Source organism: Globicephala melas, chromosome 4 (genome assembly GCF_963455315.2).
Source record: "Globicephala melas chromosome 4, mGloMel1.2, whole genome shotgun sequence".
In the NCBI taxonomy this organism is placed as follows: domain Eukaryota; kingdom Metazoa; phylum Chordata; class Mammalia; order Artiodactyla; family Delphinidae; genus Globicephala; species Globicephala melas.
The window spans coordinates 133974466-134001808 of NC_083317.1; the positions used below are offsets into that span (position 1 = coordinate 133974466).

The window sequence follows — 27343 nt, forward strand, 5'->3', positions numbered from 1 at the left end:
AATTGTAGAGGTAAGATTTGTAAGCCAAGAGCTCTAAGGGTGGATGCTGCAGTTAGGCAAAAAATCACAATCCAAACTTCTCACATCTGGGGCACCAGGGAGCTGGAGTTCACACACCTTCCTTGGCAGAGATTGCCTACTAATAATTTCCCCCAGCTTTTAAAAAAAAACCTTGTTTCTCCTTTCTGACTGATTCTTACTGCATCTTATTCCCACAGCACATCTACAAGTCCTAGAAGGTATATAAATGCTAATATGTGCTTCCCTTTCATTTTATCCCTTTCATTTTAAATACCTGTAGTTGTTCAGCAATGTAAGGAATTTTTAAAATTTCTATAGCAAATGGTCTCAATGAAAGTCTCTTATTCAACATGCTGTAATGTTTAAAAAGAAAATTATTGTTCAAATGAACTAAAATATAAGTACAATTTAAAATTGCTTCTGCAGCAATACATTTCTTTCCGTACCTTTCCATGATGGCATTAAGCTGTCTTGGGTATCTCTCAGGGAGAGAAGGAGTGTCGCCTTCAATAATTTTTAAAATGATGGATAAGAAATTGGAGCCAGTGAATGCATGATTCATACAGCAAATCTCATACAAAATGCATGCCAGAGACCTGAAGACACAAAGAATTTGAATGAGGAATAAATGTCCTCTTTTAAATTTGATCATCATACAAAACCTCAGATGTGTTAGGGCATTGGTTGTGAGGCACTAACATACACTTTGTTTTCTATTTAAATACATGTTTACTAAAAAAAAAAAGGAAAACGTGAAAAAAGAAAGCACAAAATGTAAGTCTGAATGAACACTTTTTGTCAGAGGAGAGCAAACAATCCAACAGGAATATGCCTACACATAGTAGGGACTCAATAAATATTTGATGAAGGTAGTAAGAAATTTTTGAATCAACCTCTTTGAAGGAAAAGTAAAATGCAGGTAAATATTGTCTTCCTAAGGCAGTTCAATTAATGTTATATATGCAAAATAAGATTTAAATTTATTAGCCTAGCCTTCCCTCTAATGTGTATCCAAGCATTCTGAAAAGGAAGCTGGCATCTTTATTAGTTTTCTAAATAAAATCCATTTGCAAGTAGGGTGGGAGAGTGGCTGCCTGCAGCACTCATTAATGTGTATAATTCTCCCTTCAGGAGTATGAAACAATATTAAAGTTCTAGATCAGTCCAACACTAATTTGTGTTAACTATGCAAATCAGTCATCTCTAAACTAGCAGAAAAATCTTTTAAATAATCTACATCATTAAGAAAACCAAGGAGAAATTTCTGCCTGAACTGAGTGTTAAGAAAGAACTTTTCTCCTGAATAATGGGTTATTTTTATCTTCAGCTATTCTGAATTATGTAACTAGCCAGGTCTCCCTTTTCTTATTATTTGCTTGAAAGATCAGAAATAAATTTGCCGTTGACCTTGTGTAAGCTGTGTTTTATGTAACTTCAAACACTGTCCTGCTTTCTCATGAAAGGCAAGATATATATCAGTACATACATACATGAATACCATCATTTTCACCATTTTGTGGGTGTTCAAGAAAATTCTGGATATATACACTGAAAATGTTTCTGTTCCAGTAAATAATAATAACACTAAAAATTTCAAACGGATTGGTACTTTACATATTACAAAGCACTTTCATATATATCTCAACAGAGCATCATAACTTCCCAGTGTAATGGAGCCAATATTATATTTTTCCCATTTTATACATGATGAAACTGGCTCAGAGAAGTTAAGTGACTTGGCCAGGGTCACACAAGTGGCCCTGATTGACTCTTGAGTTATGTATTTTTCTTTCCAAATCCGAGACTATTTCCATTATAGAATGCTAGAAAGAGGCAGACATTAGGAGAAATCTCACGATATTGACTAGAACACCAAGATCAATGTCAACCTTATAAATTATGAAAATTATTTGAAGCTCAATAAATTTTCATCCATCCGTAAGACTATTAAATGGTATTTGGTATAGTAGCACATATTTAGATTTCTATACCCAGAAAAACAATTTCCTTCAAATAAAGGTGAAATAAAGACATTTTTAGACCAAGAAAAACTGAGAGAATTCATGCCAGCAGGAAAGCACTAAAATCCTAAAAGAGAATTCTTCCAAAAGAAGAAAGATGATCCCAGACAGAAACAAGGAATGAAAGAAGGAATGAAGAGTGCTGGAAAAAGTAATTTTCTGAATATGTTTAAATCAACATTAACTCTATAAAACTTAACTATCTTATGGGATTTAAAATTATGTGGAATAACATTTCATGACAAAAATAATGCAAAAGACAGAAGAGGGTAAATGGAGTTAAAGTATCTAAGGTCCTAATATTACTGGGAAATTGGTAAAAGCAGTAGTTTTTACTAGACTGTAATAAGTCAAGAATGCATGTTATAACTGCTAGGATTACCACCAAAAAAATAGTAAAATAATGTATAACTGAAAAGAATAAAACTAACAAGTTACTAGAGGGAAAAAATATCAAATAACAAAATTCAAATTAAAAAAAAGCAAGAGGGACTTCCCTGGGGGCGAGTGGTTAAGAATCCAACTGCCAATGCAGGGGACATGGATTTGAGCCCTAGTCCAGGAAGATCCCACATGTCGTGGAGCAACTAATGCCTGTGCACCACAACTACTGAGCCTGTGCTCTAGAGCCTGTGAGCCACAACTACTGAGCCTGTGTACCACAGCTACTGAAGTCCTTGTGCCTAGAGCCTGTGCTCTACAACAAGTGAAGCCACCGTAATGAGAAGCCTGCGCACCACAACAAAGAGTAGCCCCCGCTCGCCACAACTAGAGAAGGCCCGTGAGCAGCGATGAAGACCCAACACAGCCAAAAATAAATAAATAAATTTATTTTTAAAATAAAAAAATTTAAAAAGCAAGAAAAGGCAGAAAAAGGAACATAAAACAAGTGGTATGTGAAGACTAAAAAAGAAGACAAACTGTCATTAAGCATTTCAACATGATTGTATACATTAAAAAGGTCAAAAGACACTACAAGCTATTAGAATTCACAATTGAATTTAGCAAGTTGTTGGATACAAAGGTCGTTTCTATAAGCCTGCAGTAAACACATTTTTAAAACAAAATTAAAAATGTCATTTACATTAACATCACAAAATGTCAAATATGTAGAAATAAATCAAACGTAAGATGTGCAAGACCCTACACTGTAACCTCAGTACACTGCCGAGAGAAACTAAAGAAGATCTAAAAAAAAGAAAAAAAATAGGGAGGGATAGATCCACACTCTTGGATTGGAAGGTTCAATTTATGAAGATGTCCATTTTTCCAAGAATGACCTAGTGCAATATTGATTCAAATCCTAGCACACTTTTTTGTGGGAGTTGACAAGCTGATTCTAAAGTTTACATGGAAATGCAAAGGGACAAGGGTAGCCAAGGCAACTGAAGAAGAACAAATTTGGAGGTCTTGTATTACCAAACAGCAAGATTTATTATGAAGTTTCATTTCTTATGAAAGTATGGTATTGGCGAGGAAGAAAAAATAGACCAGTGGAACAAAATAGAGGGCTCAAAAACAGATCTGCATGTATTCAATCACTTGACTAATGCAAAGATGAACTGCACTGTGGTAGAGGAAAAGATGATCTTTTTAATAAATTATGCTGGGCCAATTGAATAACCATATGGAAAATATTGTATATTGACTCCTGTCTCACATCATACACATGCACAAAAATCAATTATAGGTGGATCTAACTGAAAGATAAAATCATAAAATTTTTAAGAGAAAATAGGTACATGTCTTCCTGATCTTGGCATAAGCAAAGATTTTTTAAATAAAATGCAAAAAGCACTAACAATAAAGTTAGGGACTGATAAGATGGACTTCATTAAAATTATAAACTTCTGTTCACAAAAAAACACCATTTGGAAAGTAAAAATGAAGATACAGAGTGGGAAAAGATATTTGCAATTCAAATATCCATCTAAGACTAGTATCCAAAAAATTCCATAAATCAAACCATCAATCTTCTACAAATCAATAAGAAAAAGGAGAGAATCCAAGAGAAAAATGGCCAAAAGATTTGAAGAGACACTAAATGGCCCCAAGTCATGAGATGTTTAACATTATTAGTCATTAGAGAAATGGAAATTAAAACCACAGTGCACAGTCATCAGAATGGCTAAAATGAAAAAGGCAATTATCAAGTCAGTACCTGTTAGGTTTCGAAAAAGATTTCTTGAAAAGAAGAAAGGGTAGGGCTATACACTAATATAATCATCAGATTGAACCAAATACTTTTACCTGTGTGGGTATGTGTAAAATATTTGTGTGCTGTGAACTGCCCCAATATACTTCTTATTTCCCCAGAGAAGAGTCTAATTCTAACTTCAAGAAGTTTTCTTATACTGACACAATATAGAGCTACAAAGGACTATCAAGATTTGCTAATTCCAAATTCTCACTGTATTGATGAGAAACCAAAGTTCAGAGAGAGGGAAGGACTTTGCCTGGAAAGGTGCCATGTTAGATCAGCTTGTTTGATACTGGTACTAGTTCTCATTCAATATTTCTTAAAAATGTTTTCTAAAAAATTTATATTGACTACCCCCTGCTATATAATCTATTGTATAGGTAATAATTTGAACACTGAAAAAAAAAATACATTAAATTCATAGGTCCAAGAGGTAGAGGCTATCCAGGCACCCACATATACTCTTCTGAGGATGTCACTCAGCCTTGTGGGCTCTTAGTCTTCTTCAGGACTTGAGCTGAAGCAGAACAAAGCCAGACAATCTCTCCTGGCTCTGACAGGTCTGAACAGTTAGATGGGAGCAATGATCCCTGACCCAGGACACTTTGAGCTGTCTTGGGAGCAGACTTTTATATTGTTTCCACTCATAATACAAATGGCAACAATAACAATGATAATAATAATGAAAATGACAGCTGAAATTTTAATGATGGTGTTTATTATAAGCCAGGCACCCTGTTCTATGTTCCCTACATACTCAAACTAATTTAATCATCCTCACAACAGTCCTAATGAAGTATGAACTATTATTATCATTCCCATTTTCCAGATGAGGAAACCCTAAAACTGGGTAAATTGTTCAAGGTTCCATACTGAGTGGGTGGTAGGGCTAGTACCGCAACACAGGCTGTCTGGCTCTAGAGACAGAAACTCTATGCTATCCTGACTCTCAGTGCTGTACCAATCAGAGCATTTCAGGTCCTTAAGGATGTCCTTCAGTAGGAAATCTTGGCTAGCCCTGAGAGAAGCCTTTCAGGCAGAGGTTGACTTCCCTGATTTCAGGTCCCATCTGGAACCATAATCCACCATCAAAGATCCCTGGGGCTTTAGACAAGCCATGCAGTGTATCAGACCCCGACAAATATAGAAAACACAGACAACTAGATGTTCTGGGGCAGAAGGAAAGGAAGGCAGGCAAGTTTGACCTTTGCTTTTCTGTTGCTTGGCAGGGAAAGAGGGTTAGTGGTCTATTAAGCACAGTGAGTTGATCACAAAGTCAAACCCTAGTTTTATGGAGACATAATTCTACCTGAGTCATACTTGATGAATGTATTGAGGATTATAAAAAGATGTGGAATTATCTGGCTAGACAGGCTACAGAACAATTAGATCTAGAGAACAACTCAGTAATCAATTTTGATGCAAAACTATTCTTTTTTGGAAATCCTCTCAGCTACACTGAAGGCATGCTGCTTTCCATTTACCTATCTTATTTTGATCTACTGATATTTGCTAGGCTGGAGCACATGGAAAAGACTTCATTTATTACCCAGTAACTTGTGGAAAGGGACCTGCTATGGTCCCAGTGCACATGCCTGGCATGGGAGCCAGTAACTGAAATATGAGACAATCTGGTTGTAGAAACTACCATGACACTTGGAGCAAAAGATTTTTTGATTATCCTGTACCAGTTTTACAATCTATTTTCTATGTATACTTTTTATTCTAATAACTATATGTCTGTGTATCTGTATGTCTATGTTTTAATTTTCTCCAGTTTCTAACCAGGCATTTCTACATGGGAATAATTACATTATCTCAAGCTCATCACTTCTATCCTTTTTGAAGACTTTTCTCTTATTTGACTCCCAGGTCTTAAATATGGCAATGCAAGAGCAGGGATGGGTGGGGGGCCGGGAGACTAATTGAAAAACACAAGAGGTATATTTAACTTAGAAGTCTGTAATTTTCATTCCTTTCTTTTTCCAAAATAGAGCCAACTGTGAAGAAGTAAGCAAATAAATCCCTGAGGGGGTGAATGTGGCAGTGAAAGGGAAAGTTGGGATCAGGTGAGAGCGAAGCAAATTATACCTGAATTCCATGAACTTGCCATCTGTCCAAGTTCAACAGAACTGCCCAGTGGATTTCTGAAGCACAGATTGATAATAAATTGCAAATTTAACTCCGACTTTGTCTTGTCTCAAGGTAATTAAATTTACCCTTTGAAACCTGCCCTGACTCTGCAAAGAGAAACCTACCACACAGTGGTGCATGACTCTAGTTAGGGAAATTTTATTGATCTTCTAGATAATATTTTTACTTGAGGTAATCCTAACATATCCATCTAGAAAAGAGTATACATAATTCATGCAGGCGAATAAATAGAGTAATAGAAATTTAATACAAGAGTAGCAGGTTTTGCTTTAGTGTGTGTTACCCTAAATAAAAGTCTTTACCATGGTATTGTTGAATATCAACAAAAACTCAGTCTAGATATGATAAACAACACTGAGCTGCTTGAACAAATTTTAAGAAGCATATTATGTTAATAACTAATGTTTATTAAGGGCCCATCACATCCCAGAACCGCTATCAGTTCTTCCCAAGCTTTCATATGCATACAACAAATCTACCAAGGAATTTGTTAGAATGCTGATTCTGAGTATTTGGGGGGAAATGGTGGTTACACTGGAGCATAGTTTCTGTATCGTCCTTGAATCCCCATGTAAAACAGAACAGCTAGATAGAAAAACTATAATCCAGGGCCAACATTTTCAACAAAGTTAGGTGACAATGTGTCTCCTTGAAACTCAAGGTACAAGTACATGGAAACAAACCACAATTACCACATGACCTGCACAATATCAACATCTGTGTGAGAAGAAGCAGAGAGAGTCAATGGAGTGATTGAAGGACCCAACAGTAGAAGACCCTCAAAACAGTCAACAGGTACTCACTGAAAAGCACAGGGGGCCAATCTAAGAACAGCAGCTAAAACTCATAGGAGTTCTGCCCAATCCAAAAGCAGGGTGAATGCAAGAAAATCTTAGGGTAAGGCCTGAAGGGGCTGGAGCAGAATAGCTCAGGACTATCCAGTAGAACTTTCTGCAATGATGGAAATGTTCTGAATTTCTGACTACAATAACCACTAGCCACATGTGGCTATTGACCACTTAAAACATGGCTAATGTGTCTGAGGAATGGAATTTTTAAAAAAGTATTTAAAAGGAAAAGTGAATGCAGGTGCGCTCACCCCTTTTTACAAGAACACTGGAATCACAACTAACTGCTGAACAACCATTGATTAAAAAAACACTGAAACCTACCATAAAAGACACCCAACATCCAAAGACAAAGAAACAGCCACAAGATGGTAGGAGGGGCACAATCACAATAAAATCAAATCCCATACCCGCCGGGTGGGTTACCCACAAACTGGAAAACAATTATACCCCAGCTCTCCCACTGGTGTGAAAGTTCTGAGCCCTATGTCAGGCTTCCCAGCCTGTGGGCCCGGCAATGGGAGGAGAAGTCCCAGAGAATCTGGCTTTGAAGGCCCGTGGGATTTGACTGCAGCACTTCCACAGGACTGGGGAAAACAGAAACTCCACTCTTGGAGGGCACACACAAGGTCTTGTATGTACCAGGAACAAGGGAAAAAACAGTGACCCCATAAGAGACTTGGCCTACCTGCTCAGCAGACCTACCTGCTAGTATTAGATGGTCTCCTGCAGAGGCAAGGGGTGGCTGTAGCTCACAGCAGGGACAAATACATCGGCAGCAGCAGTTCTGGGAAGTATCCATTGGTGTGAGCCCTCCTGGAGGCTGCCATTAGCCCCAAAAAGCAGCCTGTAGGCTCCAGTGCTGGGACACCTCAGGCCAAACAAGAAACAGGGAGGGAACACAGCCCCACCCATAAGCAGACAGGGGATTAAAGTTTTATTGCCCACAGCCCTGCCCACCAGGGATAAGACCCACCACCAGTCCGTCCCATCAGGAAGCTTGCATAAGCCTCTTGGATAGCCTCATCCACCAGAGGGCAGACAGCAGAAGCAAGAAGAACTACAATCCTGCAGCCTGTGGAACAGAAACCACAATCACAGAAAGTTAGAAAGAATCAAATGGCAGAAGAATATGTCCCAGATGAAGAAACAAGCTAAAACCCCAGAAAAACAACTAAGTGAAGTGGAGATAGGCAACCTTCCAGAAAAAGAATTCAGAATAATGATAGTGAAGATGATCCAGGATCTTGGAAAAAGAATGGAAGCAAGGATTGAGAAGGTGTAAGGAATGTTTAACAAAGACCTAGAAAACTAAAGAACAAACAAACAGAGATGAACAATACAATAACTGAAATTAAAAATACACTAGAAGGAATCAATAGTAGAATAACTGAAGCAGAGGAATGAATAAGGGACCTGGAAGACAGAATGGTGGAAATCACTGCCATGGAACAGAATAAAGAAAAAAGAATGAAAAGAAATGAAGACAGTCTAAGAGATTTCTGGGACAACATTAAATGCACCAACATTTGCATTATAGGCATCCCAGAAGGAGAAGAGAGAATGGACCTGAGAAAATATGTGAAGAGATAATAGCTGAAAACTTCCCTAACATGGGAAAGGAAACAGTCAATCAAGTCCAGGAGTGCAGAGAGTCCCAGGCAGCATAAACCCAAGGAGGAACACACCAAGACACATAGTAATCAAATTGACAAAAATCAAAGACAAGGAAAAAATATTAAAAGCAACAAGAGAAAAATGGCAAGTAACATACAAGGGAACTCCCATAAGGTTATCAGCTGATTTCTCAGCAGAAATTCTGCAGGCCAGAAGGGAGTGGCATGTTATACTTAAAGTGATGAAAGGGAAGTCTCTACCCAGCAAGGCTCTCATTCAGATTTGACAGAAAAATCAAAAGCTTTACAGACAAGCAAAAGCTAAGAGAATTCAGCACCACCAAACAATGTCTAATGTCTAAAGGAAGTTCTCTAGGCAGGGAAAGAGACCAGCAACTTAAAACAACCTTGCACATATATAGACTGTTATATCGAAACCTTATGGGAACAGCAAACCCAAAAACTACAATAGATACAGACACAAAAAAGAAAAAGCAACCCGAAAACCATACTAAAGATGGTCTTCAAACCACAAGAGAAGAGAACAAAAGAGAAAGGGAAGAAAAAAGACTTACAAAACCAAACCCAAAACAATTAAAAAAATGGCAATAGGAACATACATATCAATAATTACCTTAAATGTATATGGATTAAATACTCCAACCAAAAGACACAGGCTCATTAAATGGATACAAAAACAAGACCCATATATATGATACCTACAAGAGACCAACGTCAGACCTAGAGACACACACAGACTGAAAGTGAGGGGATGGAGGAAGGTATTCCATGCAAATGGAAATCAAAGGAAAGCTGGAGTAGCACTACTCATATCAGACAAAATAGACTTTAAAATAAAGACTGTTGCAAGAGACAAGGAAGGACACTACATAATGATCAAGGGATCAATCCAAGAAGAAGATATAACAATTGTAAATATATATGTACCCGACATAGGAACACCTCAATATATAAGACAAATACTAACAGCCACAAAGGGAGAAATCAACAGTAACACAGTAATAGTAGGGGACTTTAACACCACACTTTCATCAATGGACAGATCATCCAGAGGGAAAATCAATAAGGAAACACAGAACTTAAATGACACATTAGATCAGATGAACTTAATTGATATTTATACAGCAATCCATCCAAAAGCAGCAAAATACACATTCTTCTCATTTGCACATGGAACAATCTCCATTATTGACCACATGCTGGGCCAAAAAGCAAGCCTCAGTAAATTTAAGAAAATTGAAATCATATCAAGCATCTTTTCTGACCACAATGCCATGAGATTAGAAATAAACTACAAGGAAAAAAACTGTAAAAAAAAAAAAAGAAAACACAAACACGTGGAGGCTAAACAATATGCTACTAAACAACCAATGGATCATTGAAGAAACCAAAGAGGAAATCAAAAAATACCTAGAGACAAATGAAAATGAAAGCACAATGATTCAAAACCTGTGGGATGCAGCAAAAGCAGTTCTAAGAGGGAAGTTTATAGAAATACAATATTACCTCAGGAAATAAGAAAATGTCAAATAAACGACCTAACTTTACACCTAAAGCAACTAGAGAAAGAAGAACAAACAAAACCCAAAGTTAGCAGAGGGAAAGAAATCATAAAGGTCAGAGCAGAAATAAGTGAAAAAGAGACAAAACAATAGCAAAGATCAATGAAACTAAAAGCTGGTTCTCTGAAGAGATAAACAAAGTTGATAAAGCTTTAGCCAGACACATCAAGAAAAATGGGAGAGAGCTTAAATCAGCAAAATTAGAAATGAAAGAGGAGGTGTTACAACTGACACCATAGAAATACAAAGGATCATAAGAGACTACTAAAAGCAAATGTATGCCAATAAAAGGGACAACCTGGAAGAAATGGACAAATTCTTACAAAGGTACAATCTCCCAAGACTGAACTAGGAAGAAATAGAAAATATGAACAGATCAATCACAAGCACTGAAACTGTGATTTAAAAACTCCCAACAAACAAAAGGCCAGGACCTGATGGCTTCATAGGAAAATTCTATCAAACATTTAGAGAAGAGTAAACATCTATCCTTCTGAAACTGTTCCAAAAAATTATAGAGGAAGGAAGACTCCCAAACTCATTCTGTGAGGCCACCAACACATTTGGTATTCTATGAGGATACCAAAACCAGACAAAGATACTACAAAAAAAATTAGAGACCAATATCACTGATGAATAGAGATGAAAAAATCCTCAGCAAAATACTAGCAATCCAAATCAACAATATATTAAAAGGATCATACACCATGATCAAGTGGGATTTATCCCAGAGATGCAAGGATTTTTTGATACCTGCAAATCAATCACTGTGATATACCACACCAACAAACTGAAAAATAAAAACCATATGATCATCTCAATAGATGCAGAAAAAACTTTTGACAAAATTCAACACCCATTTATGATAAAAATTCTCCAGAAAGTAGGTATAAAGGAAACCTACCTCAACATAATAAAGGCCATATATGACAAACCTACAGCTAACATCATACTCAATGGTGAAAAGCTGAAAGAATTTCCTCTAAGATCAGGAACAAACAAGGATGTCATCTCACCACTTTTATTCAACATAGTTTTGGAAGTCCTAGCTATGGCAAACAGAGAAGAAAAAGAAATAAAAGGAATACAAATTGGAAAAGAAGAAGTAAAACTGTCACTGTTTGCAGATGACATGATACTACACATAGAAAATCCTAAAGACACTACCAGAAAACTACTAGAACTCATCAATGAATTTGGTCAAGTTGCAGGTTACAAAATTAATACACAGAAATCTGTTGCATTTCTATACACTAACAATGAAAGATCAGAAAGAGAAATCCAAGAAACAATCCCATTTACCATCGCATCAAAAAGAATAAAATACCTAAGAATAAACCTACCTAAGGAGACAAAAGCCTGTAATCCAAAAACTATAAGACACTGATGAAAGAAATTGAAGACAACACAAACAGATGGAAAGATATACCATGTTCTTGGATTGGAAGAATCAATATTGTCAAAATGACTATACTACCCAAGGAAATCTACAGATTCAATGCAATTCCTATCAAATTATGAATGGCATTTTTCACAGAACAAAATATCTTAAAATTTGTGTAGAGGGGCTTCCCTGGTGGCACAGTGTTTGAGAGTCTGCCTGCCGATGCAGGGGACATGGGTTCATGCCCCAATCCGGGAAGATCCCACATGCCATGGAGCAGCTGGGCCCGTGAGCCATGGCCGCTGAGCCTGCGCATCCTGAGCCTGTGCTCTGCAACGGGAGAGGCCACAACAGTGAGAGGCCCGCGTACTGCAAATAAATAAATAAATAAAATAAAATTTGTATAGGGACACAAAAGACCCCGAATAGCCAAAACAATCCTGAGAAATAAAAATGGACTGAAGGAATCAGGCTCCCTGGCTTCAGACTGTACTACCAAGCTACAGTCATCAAAATAGTATGGTACTGGCCCAAAAACAGAAATATAGATCAGTGGAACAGGATAGAAAGCCCAGAAATAAACCCATGTTCCTATGGTCAACTAATCTACGACAAAGGAGGCAAGAGTAAACAATGGTGGAAAGACAGTCTCTTCAATAAATGGTGCTGGGAAAACTGGACAGGTACATGTAAAAAAATGAAATTAGAACATTCATTAGCACCATACACAAAAATAAGTTCAAAATGGATTAAAGACCTAAATGTCAGACCAGATACTATAAAACTCTTAGAGGAAAACATAGGCAGAACACTCTGACATAAATTGCAGCAATATCTTTTTTGACCCACCTCCCAGAGTAATGGAAATAAAAACAAAAATAAACAAATGGGACCTAATTATACTTAAAAGTTTTGCACAGCAAAGGAAACCATAAACAAAATGAAAAGAAGAGAAAATATTTGCAAATGATGTGACCAACAAGGGATTAGTCTCCAAAATTTACAAACAGCTCATGTGGCTTAATATCCTCAAATCAAACAACCCAATCAAAATATGGGCAGAAGACCTGAATAGATATTTCTCCAAAGAAGACATACAGATGGCCAAGAGGCAAATGAAAAGATGTTCAACATCACTAATTATTAGAAAAACGTAAATCAAAACTACAGTGAGATATCACCTCACACCAGTCAAAATGGCTATCATCAAAAAATCCACAAACAGTAAATGCTGGAGAGGGTGTGGAGAGAAGAGAACCCTCCTACACTGTTGGTGGGAATATAAATTGGTACAGCCACTATGGAGAACAGTATGGGGGTCCCTTAAAAAACTAAAAATAGAGCTACCATATGATCCTGCAATCCCACTCCTGGGCATATATCCAGAGAAAAACATGGTTTGAAAGGATACATGCACCCCAATGTTCATTGCAGCACTGCTTACAATAGTCAGGACATGGAAGCAACCTAAATGTCCATCTACAGAGGAATGGATAAAGAAGATGTGGTACATACATACAATGGAATATTACTCAGCCATTAAAAAGAGTGAAATAATGCCTTTTGCAGCAACATGGGTGGACCTAGAGACTGTCATACTGAGTGAAGTAAGTCAGACAGAAATATTGTATGTTACTGCTCATACGTGGAATCTTAAAAAAAGATACAAATGAACTTATTTACAAAACAGAAACAGACTCACAGACTTACAGAATGAACTCATGTTTCCCAGGGGAGAAGGTGGGGGGAGAGATAGTTAAAGAGTCTGGCATTGATTTGTACACACTGCTATATTTAAAATGGATAACCAACAAGAACCTACCGCGTAGCACAGGGAACTCTGCTGAATATTATGTAACAAGCTAAATAGGAAAATAATTTGAAAAAGAGTAGATACATGTATATGTATAACTGAATCACTTTGCTGTATACCTGAAACTAACACAACATTGTTAATCGGCTATACTCCAATTTAAAATAAAAAGTTTAAAAAAATCCAAACTGAAAAAAAAGAAAAAGTGAATCCTTCTGCTATATCATCCCAACATTCTACCATGTTTTGGGGGAGAGTCATAAAATTTTAGAAACAAAGTTTGGATGAATTTCAGATCCTGCTCATATCAGCTCTTTCTAATTATTTTCTTCCCCAATTGAGCTTTACAACATCTGAAGGAAGGTCAGCTCTTCTGCCTTCCCCATGGTGGTCCCATGCCCTCCACACCCTAAGCATCTGGCCACAGAAGAACTGAGGACAAGACCAACAGCAGGGGGAGAGAGAAGGCAAGGAAGATCACAAGGGGGCAGAGGGTAAATAAAAGGGAAAGATTTTTTGCGTCTTTAGCTATCCTTGGGGACATGGTCATAGACTCCATACAAACCATAAAGTCTGGGAAATAAACATAGACAGTGTTCAAAGCTGGGTCGAGAAGCGGGTTAGCAACAATGATGAAAGCATCTTTCCACCACCAACTGTTACTAAATCAGCCCCCCACTGAACAGAGGCTGGATGTGGCAACAGCATGAGTTGCTCATGTGGCATAAGAGACTTCACACTTTGGAATCTAAAAAAAAAGGTACAAATGAACTTATTTACAAAGAAACAGAGTTTCAGATATAGAAAACAAATTTATGGTTACCAGAGGGTAAGTGGGGGGAGGGATAAATTGGGAGATTGGGATTGACATATACACACTACTATATATAAAATAGATAATAAGAACCTGCTGTATAGCACAGGGAACTCTACTTAATACTCTGTAATGGCCTATATGGAAAAAATAATCTAAAAAAGAGTGTATATATATATATATATATATATATAGCTGATTCACTTTGCTGTACACTTGAAACTAACACAACATTGTAAATCAACTATAGTCCAATAAAATTTTTTTTTTAAAGATACTTTACACTTTGAGTGAACAGCTTTCATCATCTTTGATAGTCTCCGGAGGCTCTTTTAAGATGGACAGAGCCTCAGAAGTAGCAGAATACCCCAAATTAACAGAAGGCCTGCCTTTCTCCCATTTTTCTCCACCAGACTTCTCCCCATTCCCGTCTGTTTTCTGTCGCAGAGTTTGGTATCACTATAAGACAATCTCTCCTGGTAGATTGCCTACTCTTTGCAAATACCCCTTCCCCTTCCTTCTCCTGGTGAGTGGGCTTCCTTCCTTGTTGATATTGGGGTTGGCCACATGACCTCCCCAGTCTCTGGTGTGAGATATGAAGGAGAAGCTTCACATGCAGGTGCAGATATAGCACAGCCCCTGCTCTCTGTCTTAGCACTAGGCAGGCTCATTCCAGACCAGGACACAGCCTGAGTCCTGGACCTGGGGCACTGGAGCAGGAGCAGAGCAGACTTGCAACCTGGAACAGAGGCTCAGGTAACCTGCAGTCCTCATGTAACGTGAAAATGAAATACATTTTATAAGTACCTGAGATTTTTGGAGCTCTTTGTTATTTCAGCAAAGCTGACTTATATACCATCCCCTTGTTTAACAGCTATCAGCAGCTTCTCATCCCACAGAAGGTAAAGTCCAAGCTCCTTTACATGGCTCCATGGGTCATTCACCACGTGAACACTGACTGCCTCCTTAGCCTCGTGTATTTATTGCCACACCTGCTCTGCCACACACACACACACACACACACACACACACACACACACACACTTCGTCCTCAGCTAGTTGGAGGACACCGAGCATTACTACACTTCCATGTCATTACAGTGCTCCCAGGGGCTTTCAGGAGTCAGAGAAGGCCAAGGTCACTTGCAACTACTTTCAAATTCTCAGTATATTTTCTAAAATGAAAAAATACCAAAACAGAGTTTCAAAAATTATGATATATTATGAAAATTTACTAGATTAACACCTTTAACATATATAAACTCATTTGGATATAACTGCAAACACATACATTTGAGGCCCATTGTGAAGGAGAAGGCTGAGGGGAAATGGCTCTTTGGGCCAGCCTTTTTCCCTGCACAGTCCACCCCTCCCCCCACAGTGAGCATCCCCTACCTTCAGTCATGGTCACTGGATCTTTCTTCCTGAAAGGCATTTTGTCAAACTTTTCTCCATCCTTCCCCATCCTAAGCAGCATTATCCACACTCTGAGACTGTAGCTGATGCTCTGCACCCTCACCCTAGCAGTGAATCACTCACTCCTTTATGCACCAGAGCCATGTACACACTCCTTGTATTGCACTATAACAACATATGGCAATTTGTTTATGTCTGCCAATATTTTGAGGACAAAGACCAGAACTTACACGTCTTTTTTTTTTAATTGGAGTATAATTTCTTTACAATGTTGTGTTAGTTTCTGCTGTACAGTGAAGTGAAGCAGCTATATGTATACATATATCCCCTCCCTCTTGGACCTCCCCCACCCCATCCCACCCACCTAGGTCATCACAGATCACCGAGGTGAGATCCCTTGTGCTCTAAGGCAGGTTTCCACTAGCTATCTATTTTACACATGGTAGTGTATATATGTCAAACCTAATCCCCCAATTCGTCCCACCCTCCCCTTCCCCCCCAGGTTCACATGTCCATTCTCTATGTTTGTGAAGAACTTACACGTCTTGATGTTTCTTTCTTTCTGTGAACAACCCACAGGCAAGAGGTAAACTGGCTTTCTGGGTGGAAAGGTACACCCTGATTTGTAGCATTTATTGATTTCTGTGGGGTTGAGAAGAGATGTGGATAGCAGAGCCTTGCGAGCTGGTCTGAGCTGGCTGCCACATGCTGCTGAGTTATGTGAGTGATGGAGAGATGGTGCTGGAGTCAGAAGGTGGTCCAGGGCTGGGATGAGCGGGAGAAGGGAAGCCAGGAGGAGTGGAGGGAGAGTCTGAGGCACATGGAAAAGCTGCTGGTCCAGTCTCTCAACTGAGGCCCAGGTTCTTGGGATCCATCCATCAAATGCACCTGCAAGGAGACTACCAGACTGCTTTCCTGGCACAAGCAGTGTGGCCTCCTCTCTAGCCATTTCTTGAACTTCTTAAGATAAAGAAAATGAACAGTGCCAGCTTGTCATAATGGAGATCCAGACTACAGGCTGCGTCTCAACTCTGCTTATTGTCCTCCTGACAAAGCCTTGTTCTACTCACGGCTATAAATAATGAAGCACCTCAAAACTTAGTGCCTTAAAACAACAATAGTCAATAATTTTGCTCATGAATCTATTCTCTCAGAAATTGACAAGGAGGCCTTGAATCTTCTCCCCATGGCATTTGCTGGGCAACCTCAGCTGAGGCTGGAAGATCCATTTCCAAGTCACTCACATGATTGGCTGATTGGTGTTGGCCATTATGCAGAAGCTCAGCCAGGGCTAAAGCCCAGAGGTCTCGATTCCTTCCACACTGTACACCCAGTGTGCTACACAGACTTCCTCACATCACCATAATTGAATTCCAAGAGCAAGGATCTCAAGGGAATCAGACAGAAGCATTGTCAACCTTTTATGACCTAGACTCAGAAGACACATAGTAATAATTTTGCCATAATCACAGTCTTACCCAGATTAAAGGGGTTTATTCACTAGGTGAATAAACAAACAAATAATAACAAGCCCCAGATAGGTGGGGGAGTGGGGAGAGTAAGTGTCCAGTTGCTCCAATATATAATCTAAAATGTCCAGTTTTCACCAATTATGAGACATGCAAAGAAACAGGAAAGAATGAGCCACACGTGGGGGAAAACAGCAGGCAACATAAACTAATTGAGAGAGCTCAGATGTCAGATTTAACAGAAAAGGATTTCCAAGCAGTCATTTTAAATATGTTCAATGAACTAAAGGAAACTATTTAAAGAAGTAAAGTATGATAAAATGTCACATCAAATGGAGAATATCTGTAAAGAGAGAGAAATTATTTTAAAAATCAAGTAGAAATTCTGGAGTTGAAAAGTACAATAACTAAAACAAAAAATTCCCCAGAGGGGCTCAACAGTAGATTTTAACTAGCAGAAGAAAGAATCAGTGAACTTGAAGACAGACTGACAGATATTATGCAATCTGAAGAACAGAGAGAAAAATGAAGAAAAATGATCATTGCATCAGAGCATGTGGGAAACCAGAAAACACACCAGCATACACACAGTGGGAAGACCAGAAAGATAGGAAAGAGGGAAAAGAGGAGAAAAAAATACTCAAAAAAAGAAGGGCTGAAATCCTCCCAAGTCTGATCAAGTTTGATGAAATATGTTAATTTACATGTCCAAGAATCTCAACTAACCCCAGGTAGGATAAATGTAAATCCACACCTAGATACATCAGGTAAAAATGCTGAAAGACAAAGAGAAAATCTTCAGAGAAAACATTAAGGTCTTGGTTGAATAAACTATTGTGTCCAGGAATAGAATACTACGCAAACATTTAGATGATATGTATATATATTTTGTTGCTACAGAGCAATGTTCTATTTTGCTAAATGAAAAAGAAACAGGTTATAAAATTATACACAGTGTGATTTTTTTTTTGGAGTAACAAATAAACTTAGATAGGTACATGAAGAATTTAGCACATTAAATGTCAATCACGGAGTAAGCGCTCCACAGAGGGTAGCTATTCCTGGTTCTTTTGCTGCTGTTGTATTATGCCCTTTTAAAAATCCACCAGGCCAGACTAACATTATCTGCAGAGTTTGTATCAATCATTTCATGCTCATCATTGAAAAAATATATTAATACTCAAATTTACTGCCGCTGACTTAAGTGTTTCCCTACCTCAGCTTCTGCTGAGTGAAAATAATGATGCCAGTGCTCACTCCCCAAGAAGGCTCACTCCCCAGGAAGTTGAAGCTGTCCAACAGCTTGCTCTGAACCCACACGAGAAATGCCCAGAACATGGGCAGGTGAGAGCTTGCTTCACCGAGAGGCAGCTGATGGGGCTGCTGGCTGCCAGCTACTTGAGGTCTCACATTAGCTACAGAACCTGCTGTCAGGTTGGCCTGTTTCTCCCTTTTCCTAAATCCTTCACCAGAAAACAAGCTTGTTTTCCTCTCTACCCCCTTACCCTGTCAACCCTGGGAATGCTCTTCTGTGAGGATACTTTCTTAGTCCTGGCAGACCAGGCAGGTGCTGGTTCCTCTTTGTTTTCTTCCACCTGAAGCTAAGCCTTGTCTAACATTTCCGTCCAAAGTCACTACACACTGACTCCAATGCTGGGTGTGAACTAGACTCCTCCAGTGTCCCCTACCCAGCCAACTACCATACCAGACCCCTGAACAAAACTTTGAGAGCATCCCATTATACTTTCCCCACCACCATTAACTCCACTTAAATCACCCAAAGAATGTATGGCCATCTGGTGACCTCTCACAACATGACAAATAAGGCCAACAATGAACGTCTGTTTCCTTTCTGCTTACAGTACCATTATTCCAATAATATTGTCATTGTCCTTTATTTGTTTCTCCTACAAAAATAAGAAGTTCTAACTATTCATAGTTTAAACCAATTTAAAGAACTAGTCTAGGAATCCAACTCATATATTATATTTTTCCTGTGGGGGGAAAAAGATGTTCAGCAATAGCTTATACAAATCAGCCATGTTCAAAGTATTGTCCTCAGTGAACCTAATTATCCTAACTTTCCAAATAATTGTTTATAAACTTTTAGAACCTAACCCAGTTTTAAGAAAGGGACTTCCTGTACTTGATTGCTGTAAATAAATGAATCCCAAAAGTTTTAAGCAGGTTGAAGAAGGAGGACAAAGTTACATATGGGCAAGCATTAACAGATGAAAATATAGTTAGTATTATAACAATTCATCTTCTTTAAGCATTGTAAATAAATATGTACAGCCATTAATGCTAAAGCAAAACACCTGTCAATTATTCATAAGTGTTTCCAATCCTAAGACAATATTCCACAGTAAACAGATGTTACACACTGAGATTCAGTGGAAAAATTCTCAACCCCATTCAATCTAAATTTTCTAAGAGTGTCTCCGAAAGATGACGCACTACACTTATATATCTGCCACTATAATTTATATTTCTCTGTTATTCTTTCCACTTTAGGTTCAACAGTAGACATTTCATTACCAGATAAGCCCATTTTCATTTGGATACAACTAAGGTAATTACTAAATTCATAATAAGGTGGTTATTTGGGGTCATGATGATGATAAATCCTTGCCTAGAACTTTCTGAGTAGTTGGTAATCTCTGCAAGGAGAGCTGACCTAATGCTTGCAAAAATATATAAAAATTCTCTTGCATTTCTATATTTGGGAGATGTTGGCTTTTTAAAGTTTTGCCTGAGTCCCATATCATTTTTGTAAGCCTAAAACATTAAAGCAATACTGTCTGATATTCCTATGAATTTTTTGTTCCTATGAATTTCCTATGATATTCCTATTTTTTTTTAAAAGAAGTAAGACAGACACAACTGAAACAAAAGACTCTATGCCCTCCTCTCCGTGGGCTCCTTTGCCTTTGTTTTCTAGGTGACGTCCATCCGATTTGGCAAGCAAATATAGACACCTGTCAAAAGGAGTCAGCTTTCTTGCTATACATAATTCCAAAGACTTAAATGATGAGCTTCATAAAATTAATTTACTCTTCATTCAAATGACATGATGTAACATCTTCCTGAGATACCATGTAAACTTAATCATGAAGAAATTTTATATTTAAATCTATTTTTAAATGTCCATAATAATAATAAAAATAAGTGTGAAGAGAGATTTAGGTATGTTACCTCAAATTCAATCCAAAGCCCAAGACTAGTTTTTCTCTAACTGGAGAAAGGTACACCAAAAAGAGCAAGAAGATTTTTACTGAGGGTCAGGAATCCTATCACTTTTGATTTTATACGCTAAGGGTTATTGAACAGCCATGGGCAAATAGTAGATGTTCAATGAAGCGAAGTTTAAAGAAACTCATTCATCTGAACATACCTTGAGGGTTTTGTCTGGTTTTTGTTTTTGTTTTTGGAGGGAATCAGGGAACGTCGTGATTGAGAAAAGATGATAGGTGAATTGGAAAAGACCACCAGAGAAGAAACTAGTTAACAATGAAAAAAACCACTGAAGAACCTAGAAATGTATAATCCCAAGAGTGATTGAAGGTGCAGGATGGATAGGGATCTGCCCCAGCCAGACCTAATCGTGACAGTGTTCTCTCCCACTTGGGAGGAACCAGAGCAAGAACAGGAGTAATGACCTTGTTGAAAATCCCAAGGCATAACCCCTGCTGTGCTTATTTTTCCCTAACCAGAGAAAAAGTAATTTTCTACTTTATCTTCTTTAGAACAATGAAGCAGACACAATATTTCACACTGCTCATCTTTGAAAGCTCAGAACTACTTAAGTTGATTTGCATACAATAATTATTTACTTAATTAACAAGTTCTCAGCTAAATTGTCCTTTCAACCCTTAACAAGTTGAAAATTATATAAGATTCTCCTTCAAACGAAAGGAAAATTTCCCCAATTAGGATCTATTGCTATCAACAGAATACAATTTTCCACATGGCTTTTTGCACTGAGATTTAAACTGATTCCCCAATGAGGAAGGAGAAATTCCTTTGGAAAAGAGCTCAAAGAAGCTGAGAAATCTCAAATGTATCTATCACCGAGAACCCAGAATTTTTTTAAATTTAAGTTGATCCTTAAAGCTAATATCTTTAGTAAAAATTCTTAAAAGCAACAAGAAGACAAAAAATAAAGGTAAGCTATATATTTCCCACAGAGGTGGAAGTTAACCTTAAAAAAAGAATAAAGCACAGTGTTTAGAATTACAAATGCTTTATGTAATAGACTAGCAGAAACATATCAAAATTTAATGTTTATGATACATTAGGAACTTTCCTTCGTGGTTCAAGAAGAAAAAATCCAAACCAAGCATTTAATCTATGAATAAAGAGAATTTTTGAAATCAATTTAATGGAATATATCAAGTTTCTAATCCAAAAGACCTTCTTTTACACTACTTACAGAATAACTAATATTTAAAAAGGATAAAGTGAGTGGACGTAGTAAGTAAATGAGCCTAAAAACAAAATGCACCGTCTCTCAGGGTAGCAAATGAATAAGGAGCCTGGACCAGCCCATGCCCACTCACCAGATATCCAACTTTGTGTCATAGCCTTTGTGTTTCAGAGCCTCTGGGCTCATATAATGGGGAGTTCCAGTTAAAGTGGTGGCTAGATCACAGGATCCCATTAGGAGTCGAGAAACTCCAAAATCCCCTTGAAATAATAATTAATTTTTATGAATACTTTAAATCACAAAAATCAGTACTGTACTAGAAATTAACAACTGTCGAATTTGACAATTTTAATATGCAATGATTCATACCATTTTAAAGGGAAAGAAAAGTCACACATTTTAAATTATACAATACTGGTGAATAGCTTTAAAAATAAAAGCCTTATAGGAGAAAGAAGATTTTGAAGACAGGAAAGTGAATTATGTAAGCTAAAACTTTATTTCCTGGAATTATGGAAAACCAGCAACTTGAAACAAAAAGCTATTTCAAGTCTGAATAACAACAAACAGAATGATTCTGGAAGCACTGAATATTATGACTTGCAATTTTATATGGGGTGGGGGAGAGTTTGTTCTTCATTTACAATAAAGAAATTTCAAACAAAAAACCTGAGACTTTTCAAGAACATGACTATAAAAATTTGAATCTATCAGCTTCAGTATACTTATCTAATTAGTTGCATGCTTTTATGATTCCCCCTCTAAGAACACCTACATAAGATCAAACAATCCAGTAACTGTTGTGAGTGTAGGTACAGTTCTAAAGGAGAACTAACTACATCAACATTTTAATTATCTGTGATAACTGTTAATTGCTTGTGATAAAATAAGTAGGGGAGTGGGAAAACTGTAGTAATCAAACTAGTAAAACAAGTCTAATCATTTATTAATGGTTAGCGCATGGCATGGAATAGGAACTCAAAAGATATTTGTTGAATCTATCTAATATGTAGCAAATGTTTTATACCTCAGTTTATATCAGATAATCAGAAACAAAATAATTGGTTTTTTTGTTGTTGGGCACAACCAATCAAGAACAAAAATTTAGTAAGTTTGAATAAACCGATGATTATTCTAACACTTTTAGGTACTTTATATTCCAATTTAATATATTAATAACATCTAGAATATACTCTCTCATAGAATACATATTCTTAAAATCTTACCAATTTTAAGTAGATTATTTTTCAGAAATATATTCTTTGATTTCAAGTCTCGATGGAAGTACCCTCCTACAAAAGGAAAAAAAGGATATACAATTTCATGCAAATATAAAATTTTAAAATCCAAATATAAATAATATATATGAGTGAATGTGAAGTGATTCACACATAAATATACACTCCCAGAGATATATCTTTAAATGTTTAAAAGCTTCAAAGCCACAACATTTTCTAATTTCACTGAGAAAATCAGAGTTTTAAAACAAAGGTTTTAAAGACAGAGAAACATGTAGTTGAGAGAAGGGTGATGTACTTCCAGCTATTTCAATAGGCCAGATTTTATTGTGTTTTAGTAGCATGATCTACATTGTACTATATCCAGTAACCATACACCCAGTTCACAGAGGAGTTATCACAAAGCTTTATAATCTATTATATACTATATATAATCTATTACATGCATATATATCTTTATATTTATAATATAATATATATATTATAATCCAAATGTTCACATTTTATATATGTGGAAATAATGTTGATGATGGTATTTAATAATAGATAACACTTAAGTTTTACTGTAACCCAGCAATGTAAATTATGTCAGTTAAGACTTTCATTTCTGAAATTATGAAAAATCAGACAACTTGAAAACCTTTGCCTAAAAAAACACCCAGAAATGTTGAATAAAGTATGTAAGTCTCTTCACATATAACACAACTGAATCCCCAAGAAAATGAGGCAAATCCTTTGGGATTATACAAAAAGAAAACTGAAAATCAGAGGGAGCAATAGGTGCTGATGTCTCAGCAGCCCGAGGAACTCAGAACTCACAGCAGCCAAGACCTTGAGGCCATGTGATGTGGAGAGTTGGAACTAATATAAACACCTAAAGTCAGAATCCTATATGCAGTCCATATCTTAAGTGAAAATACGACCCAAGAAACATTCACTCACAAGTAAACAAAATGGAGAAAAAAAATCTCTCCCTTCATATTTTGCAACCATGTCTCTCTGCTCACTCACATTTGGAATTCAAATATGCAGTAGCTGTATGACTTAAGACAACCCAAACAAAGAAATTAACATAAAAATTGGTTCTCAGCTGTTAATACCCTCTTGAGGCATCTGGCAGAAGCAAATGCAAACTGAATCAGCAGATAATATATAATAAAACTATACTTCAGAGCTAATCAAGACAGTATGGTACTGGCCCAAAAACAGAAATATAGATCAATGGTACAGGATAGAAAGCCCAGCGATAAACCCACACACATATGGTCACCTAATTTATGACAAAGGAAGCAAGAACATACAGTGGAGAAAAGACAGCCTCTTCAATAAGTGGTGCTGGTAAAACTAGACAGCTACATGTAAAAGAATGAAATTAGAACACTACCTAACTCCATACACAAAAATAAACTCCAAATGGATTAAAGACCTAAATATAAGACCGAACACTATAAAACTCTGAGAGGAAAACACACTTTGACATAAACCACAGCAAGATCTTTTTTGACCCACCTCCTAGAGTAATGGAAATAAAAACAAAAATAAACAAATGGGACCTAGCTAAACTTAAAAGCTTTTGCAGAGCAAGGGAAACCATAAACAAGATGAAAAGACAACCCTCAGAATGGGAGAAAATATTTGCAAATGAAGCAATGGACAAAGGATTAATCTCCAAAATATACAAACAGCTCATGGAGCTCAATAACAAAAAAACAAACAACCCAATTAAAAAATGGGCAGAAGACCTAAATAGACATTTTACCAAAGAAGACATACAGATGGCCAAGAGGAACATGAAAAGCTGCTCAACATCACTGATTATTAGAGAAATGCAAATCAAAACTACGAGGTATCACCTCACACTGGTCAGAATAGCCATCAACAAAATCTCTACAAACAGTAAATGCTGGAGAGGGTGTGGAGAAACAGGAACACTTTTGCACTGTTGGTGGGAATGTAAATTGACACAGCCACTATGGAGAACAGTATAGAGGTTCCTTAAAAAACTAAAAATAGAACTACCATATGACCCAGAAATCCCACTACTGGGCATATACCCTGAGAAAACCATAATTCAAAAAGAGACATGTACCTCAATGTTCATTGCAGCACTATTTACAATAGCCAGGACATGGAAACAACTTAATGTCCAACAATAGGTGAATGGATAAAGAGGATGTGGATATGGAATTCAAATATGCAGTAGCTGTATGGATGTGGAATTACTCAACCATAAAAAGGAACAAAATTGGGTCATTTGTAGAGATGTGGATGGACCTAGAGTCTGTCATACAGAGTGAAGTAAGCCAGAAAGAGAAAAATAAATATCATATATATGTGGAATCTAGAAAATGATATAGAGGAACCTATTTGTAGGACAGGAATAGAGACGTAGACGTAGAGAATGAACATGTGGACAAAGTGGGGAAGGAGAGGGTGGGATGAATTGGGAGATTAGGTTTGACATAAATACACTACCATGTATTTAGTGTATTTATGTCAAATAGATAGTTAGGGGGAACCTGCTGTAGAGCACAGGGAGCTCAGCTCAGTGTTCTGTGATGCCCTAGGTGGGTGGCATGGGGGGTGAGGGGTGGGAGGGAGGTCCAAGAGAGAGGGAATATAGGTATACATATAGCTGATTCACTTCGTTGTGCAGCAGAAACTAACACAACATTGTAAAGCAATTTTACTCCAATAAAATAAATAAATAAACCCCTGAGAATTTCAAATAACTTAATAGGATATAAACTATAAAATAAGTATATTTCAAATGATTAAAATAATAAAGAATAGAAAACACGAGATAGAAACAGAATATTATCAGAAAAAAAAGATGATGCTGATTTGAGAAACAACCAAATAGAATATCTCAGGGGAAAATGTGACCATTGAAATAAAAAACTCAAGATTAAGACCTCAGCTTCCAACTATGATGAAGTAAGCTTATATCACACTAAATCGCCCACCTTCCACAGTTGTATCGAGACTACTACAAAATTTAAACAACGTAAAATTTGGGTAAATTTTTTTAACAGCTCTTTGAAGATATCAGAGATCAGTCAAGGTGAACAAAGGCAGGCAGCACTTGAGGGGCCAAAACCTAAAAGAAAAGAGATGCACTGAGATGAGCAAGCACTTCCCACTGTGTTTTCGTCTCAGGCATTTGGCAGAAGCAGAGTGTCGTGGCCCAGAGCTTGCAGCAGTTTCACTGGGGATGGAAAACAAAATCTGTAGTTCAGAGATACAAAAGGCAACCAGGACTCAAGGGGCAAATTTTCCAGAGAAAAGGGAACAGAAGAGAAGTAAGTCTGACATTCTGAATAGATTTTATCCTGAGGCATTTGCTGAATCCTAAGCGTTCCGGGGCAAGACATTCAGGAGAAAGCAGCTGCTAAGAGGTAAAAAACTAAGCAGAGTTTTCAGTAGATTCACAAAGCTGAGGAGGGGTCTTGGTAAATAACTAAAGCCTTCAGCTGAAAACCCTGAACACTGGAAATAAAGGCAAACTGGAAATAGACCAGCCCTCACAAACCTAGCCTTAAACTATCTCAGTCCTAAATGGATCAAGGTGATCTGCATCTACTACCAGCCAGCAAAAAAAAATCAAATCCTCTCCAGAGGAAGATAATATCATCCAACATCTCTACACTATTTTACATATATTGTCCAACATTTACTCAAAAACTACAGGCATGCCAAGAGACAAGACCAAATGACCAAAAACAAAACAAACAAATAAAAAAGAAACAAATCCTTATGTGATCCACCTACTGGAATTATTGGACAAGGATTTTAAAGTAACTATGATATGTTCAAGGAAATAATTACACAATGAGAAAACTAGATTCTATAAACAATTTTTTAAAAGAACTGAATGGAAATTCTAGAATTGAAACAAATATAATTAAAATTAAGAATTCATTAGATATGTTTGAAAGCAGATAAGATGCAGCAGAAACAAAGATTTAGAAATTGGAATAATGGTTAGTGAAAATTATTCAGTCCAAGTAATGAAAAATAATATTGATACTTAGACTAGGCAAGTAGAAGATGAGTTATAGATATAATACATTAACAGTCCCCACATATATAAATATGTAAATAAGTAAATCACCACTAGGTATTTTAAGAACAAGGCAAACAGTATGTTAGAAAGCAGTTATGGGAAGTAATTGGCTGGTGCTGTGGTAATAGAACAATAAAATGTATGCAACAGACCAGATATCAAGCTACCTGGTAAATTTTTTAAGTATAATTTGACTTTGTGGCTACAGTAAGCAAAAATCGTTCCAGAAAGAAAGTCCTTTCATGTGCTTTGTTAATATTTTTTCCTTTGAAGT

General features: G+C 37.1%; 1 protein-coding gene across 1 annotated transcript in view; it reads right to left on the reverse strand.

The window, feature by feature from the left end:
* Nucleotides 1-27343, reverse strand: part of NEK11 (NIMA related kinase 11) — a 107780-nt gene that overhangs the window by 12991 nt on the left and 67446 nt on the right. The window contains 4 exon segments of the mRNA XM_070045380.1: nucleotides 296-374; nucleotides 468-617; nucleotides 21899-22025; nucleotides 22992-23057. Coding sequence (XP_069901481.1) covers nucleotides 296-374; nucleotides 468-617; nucleotides 21899-22025; nucleotides 22992-23057 — 422 coding nt within the window.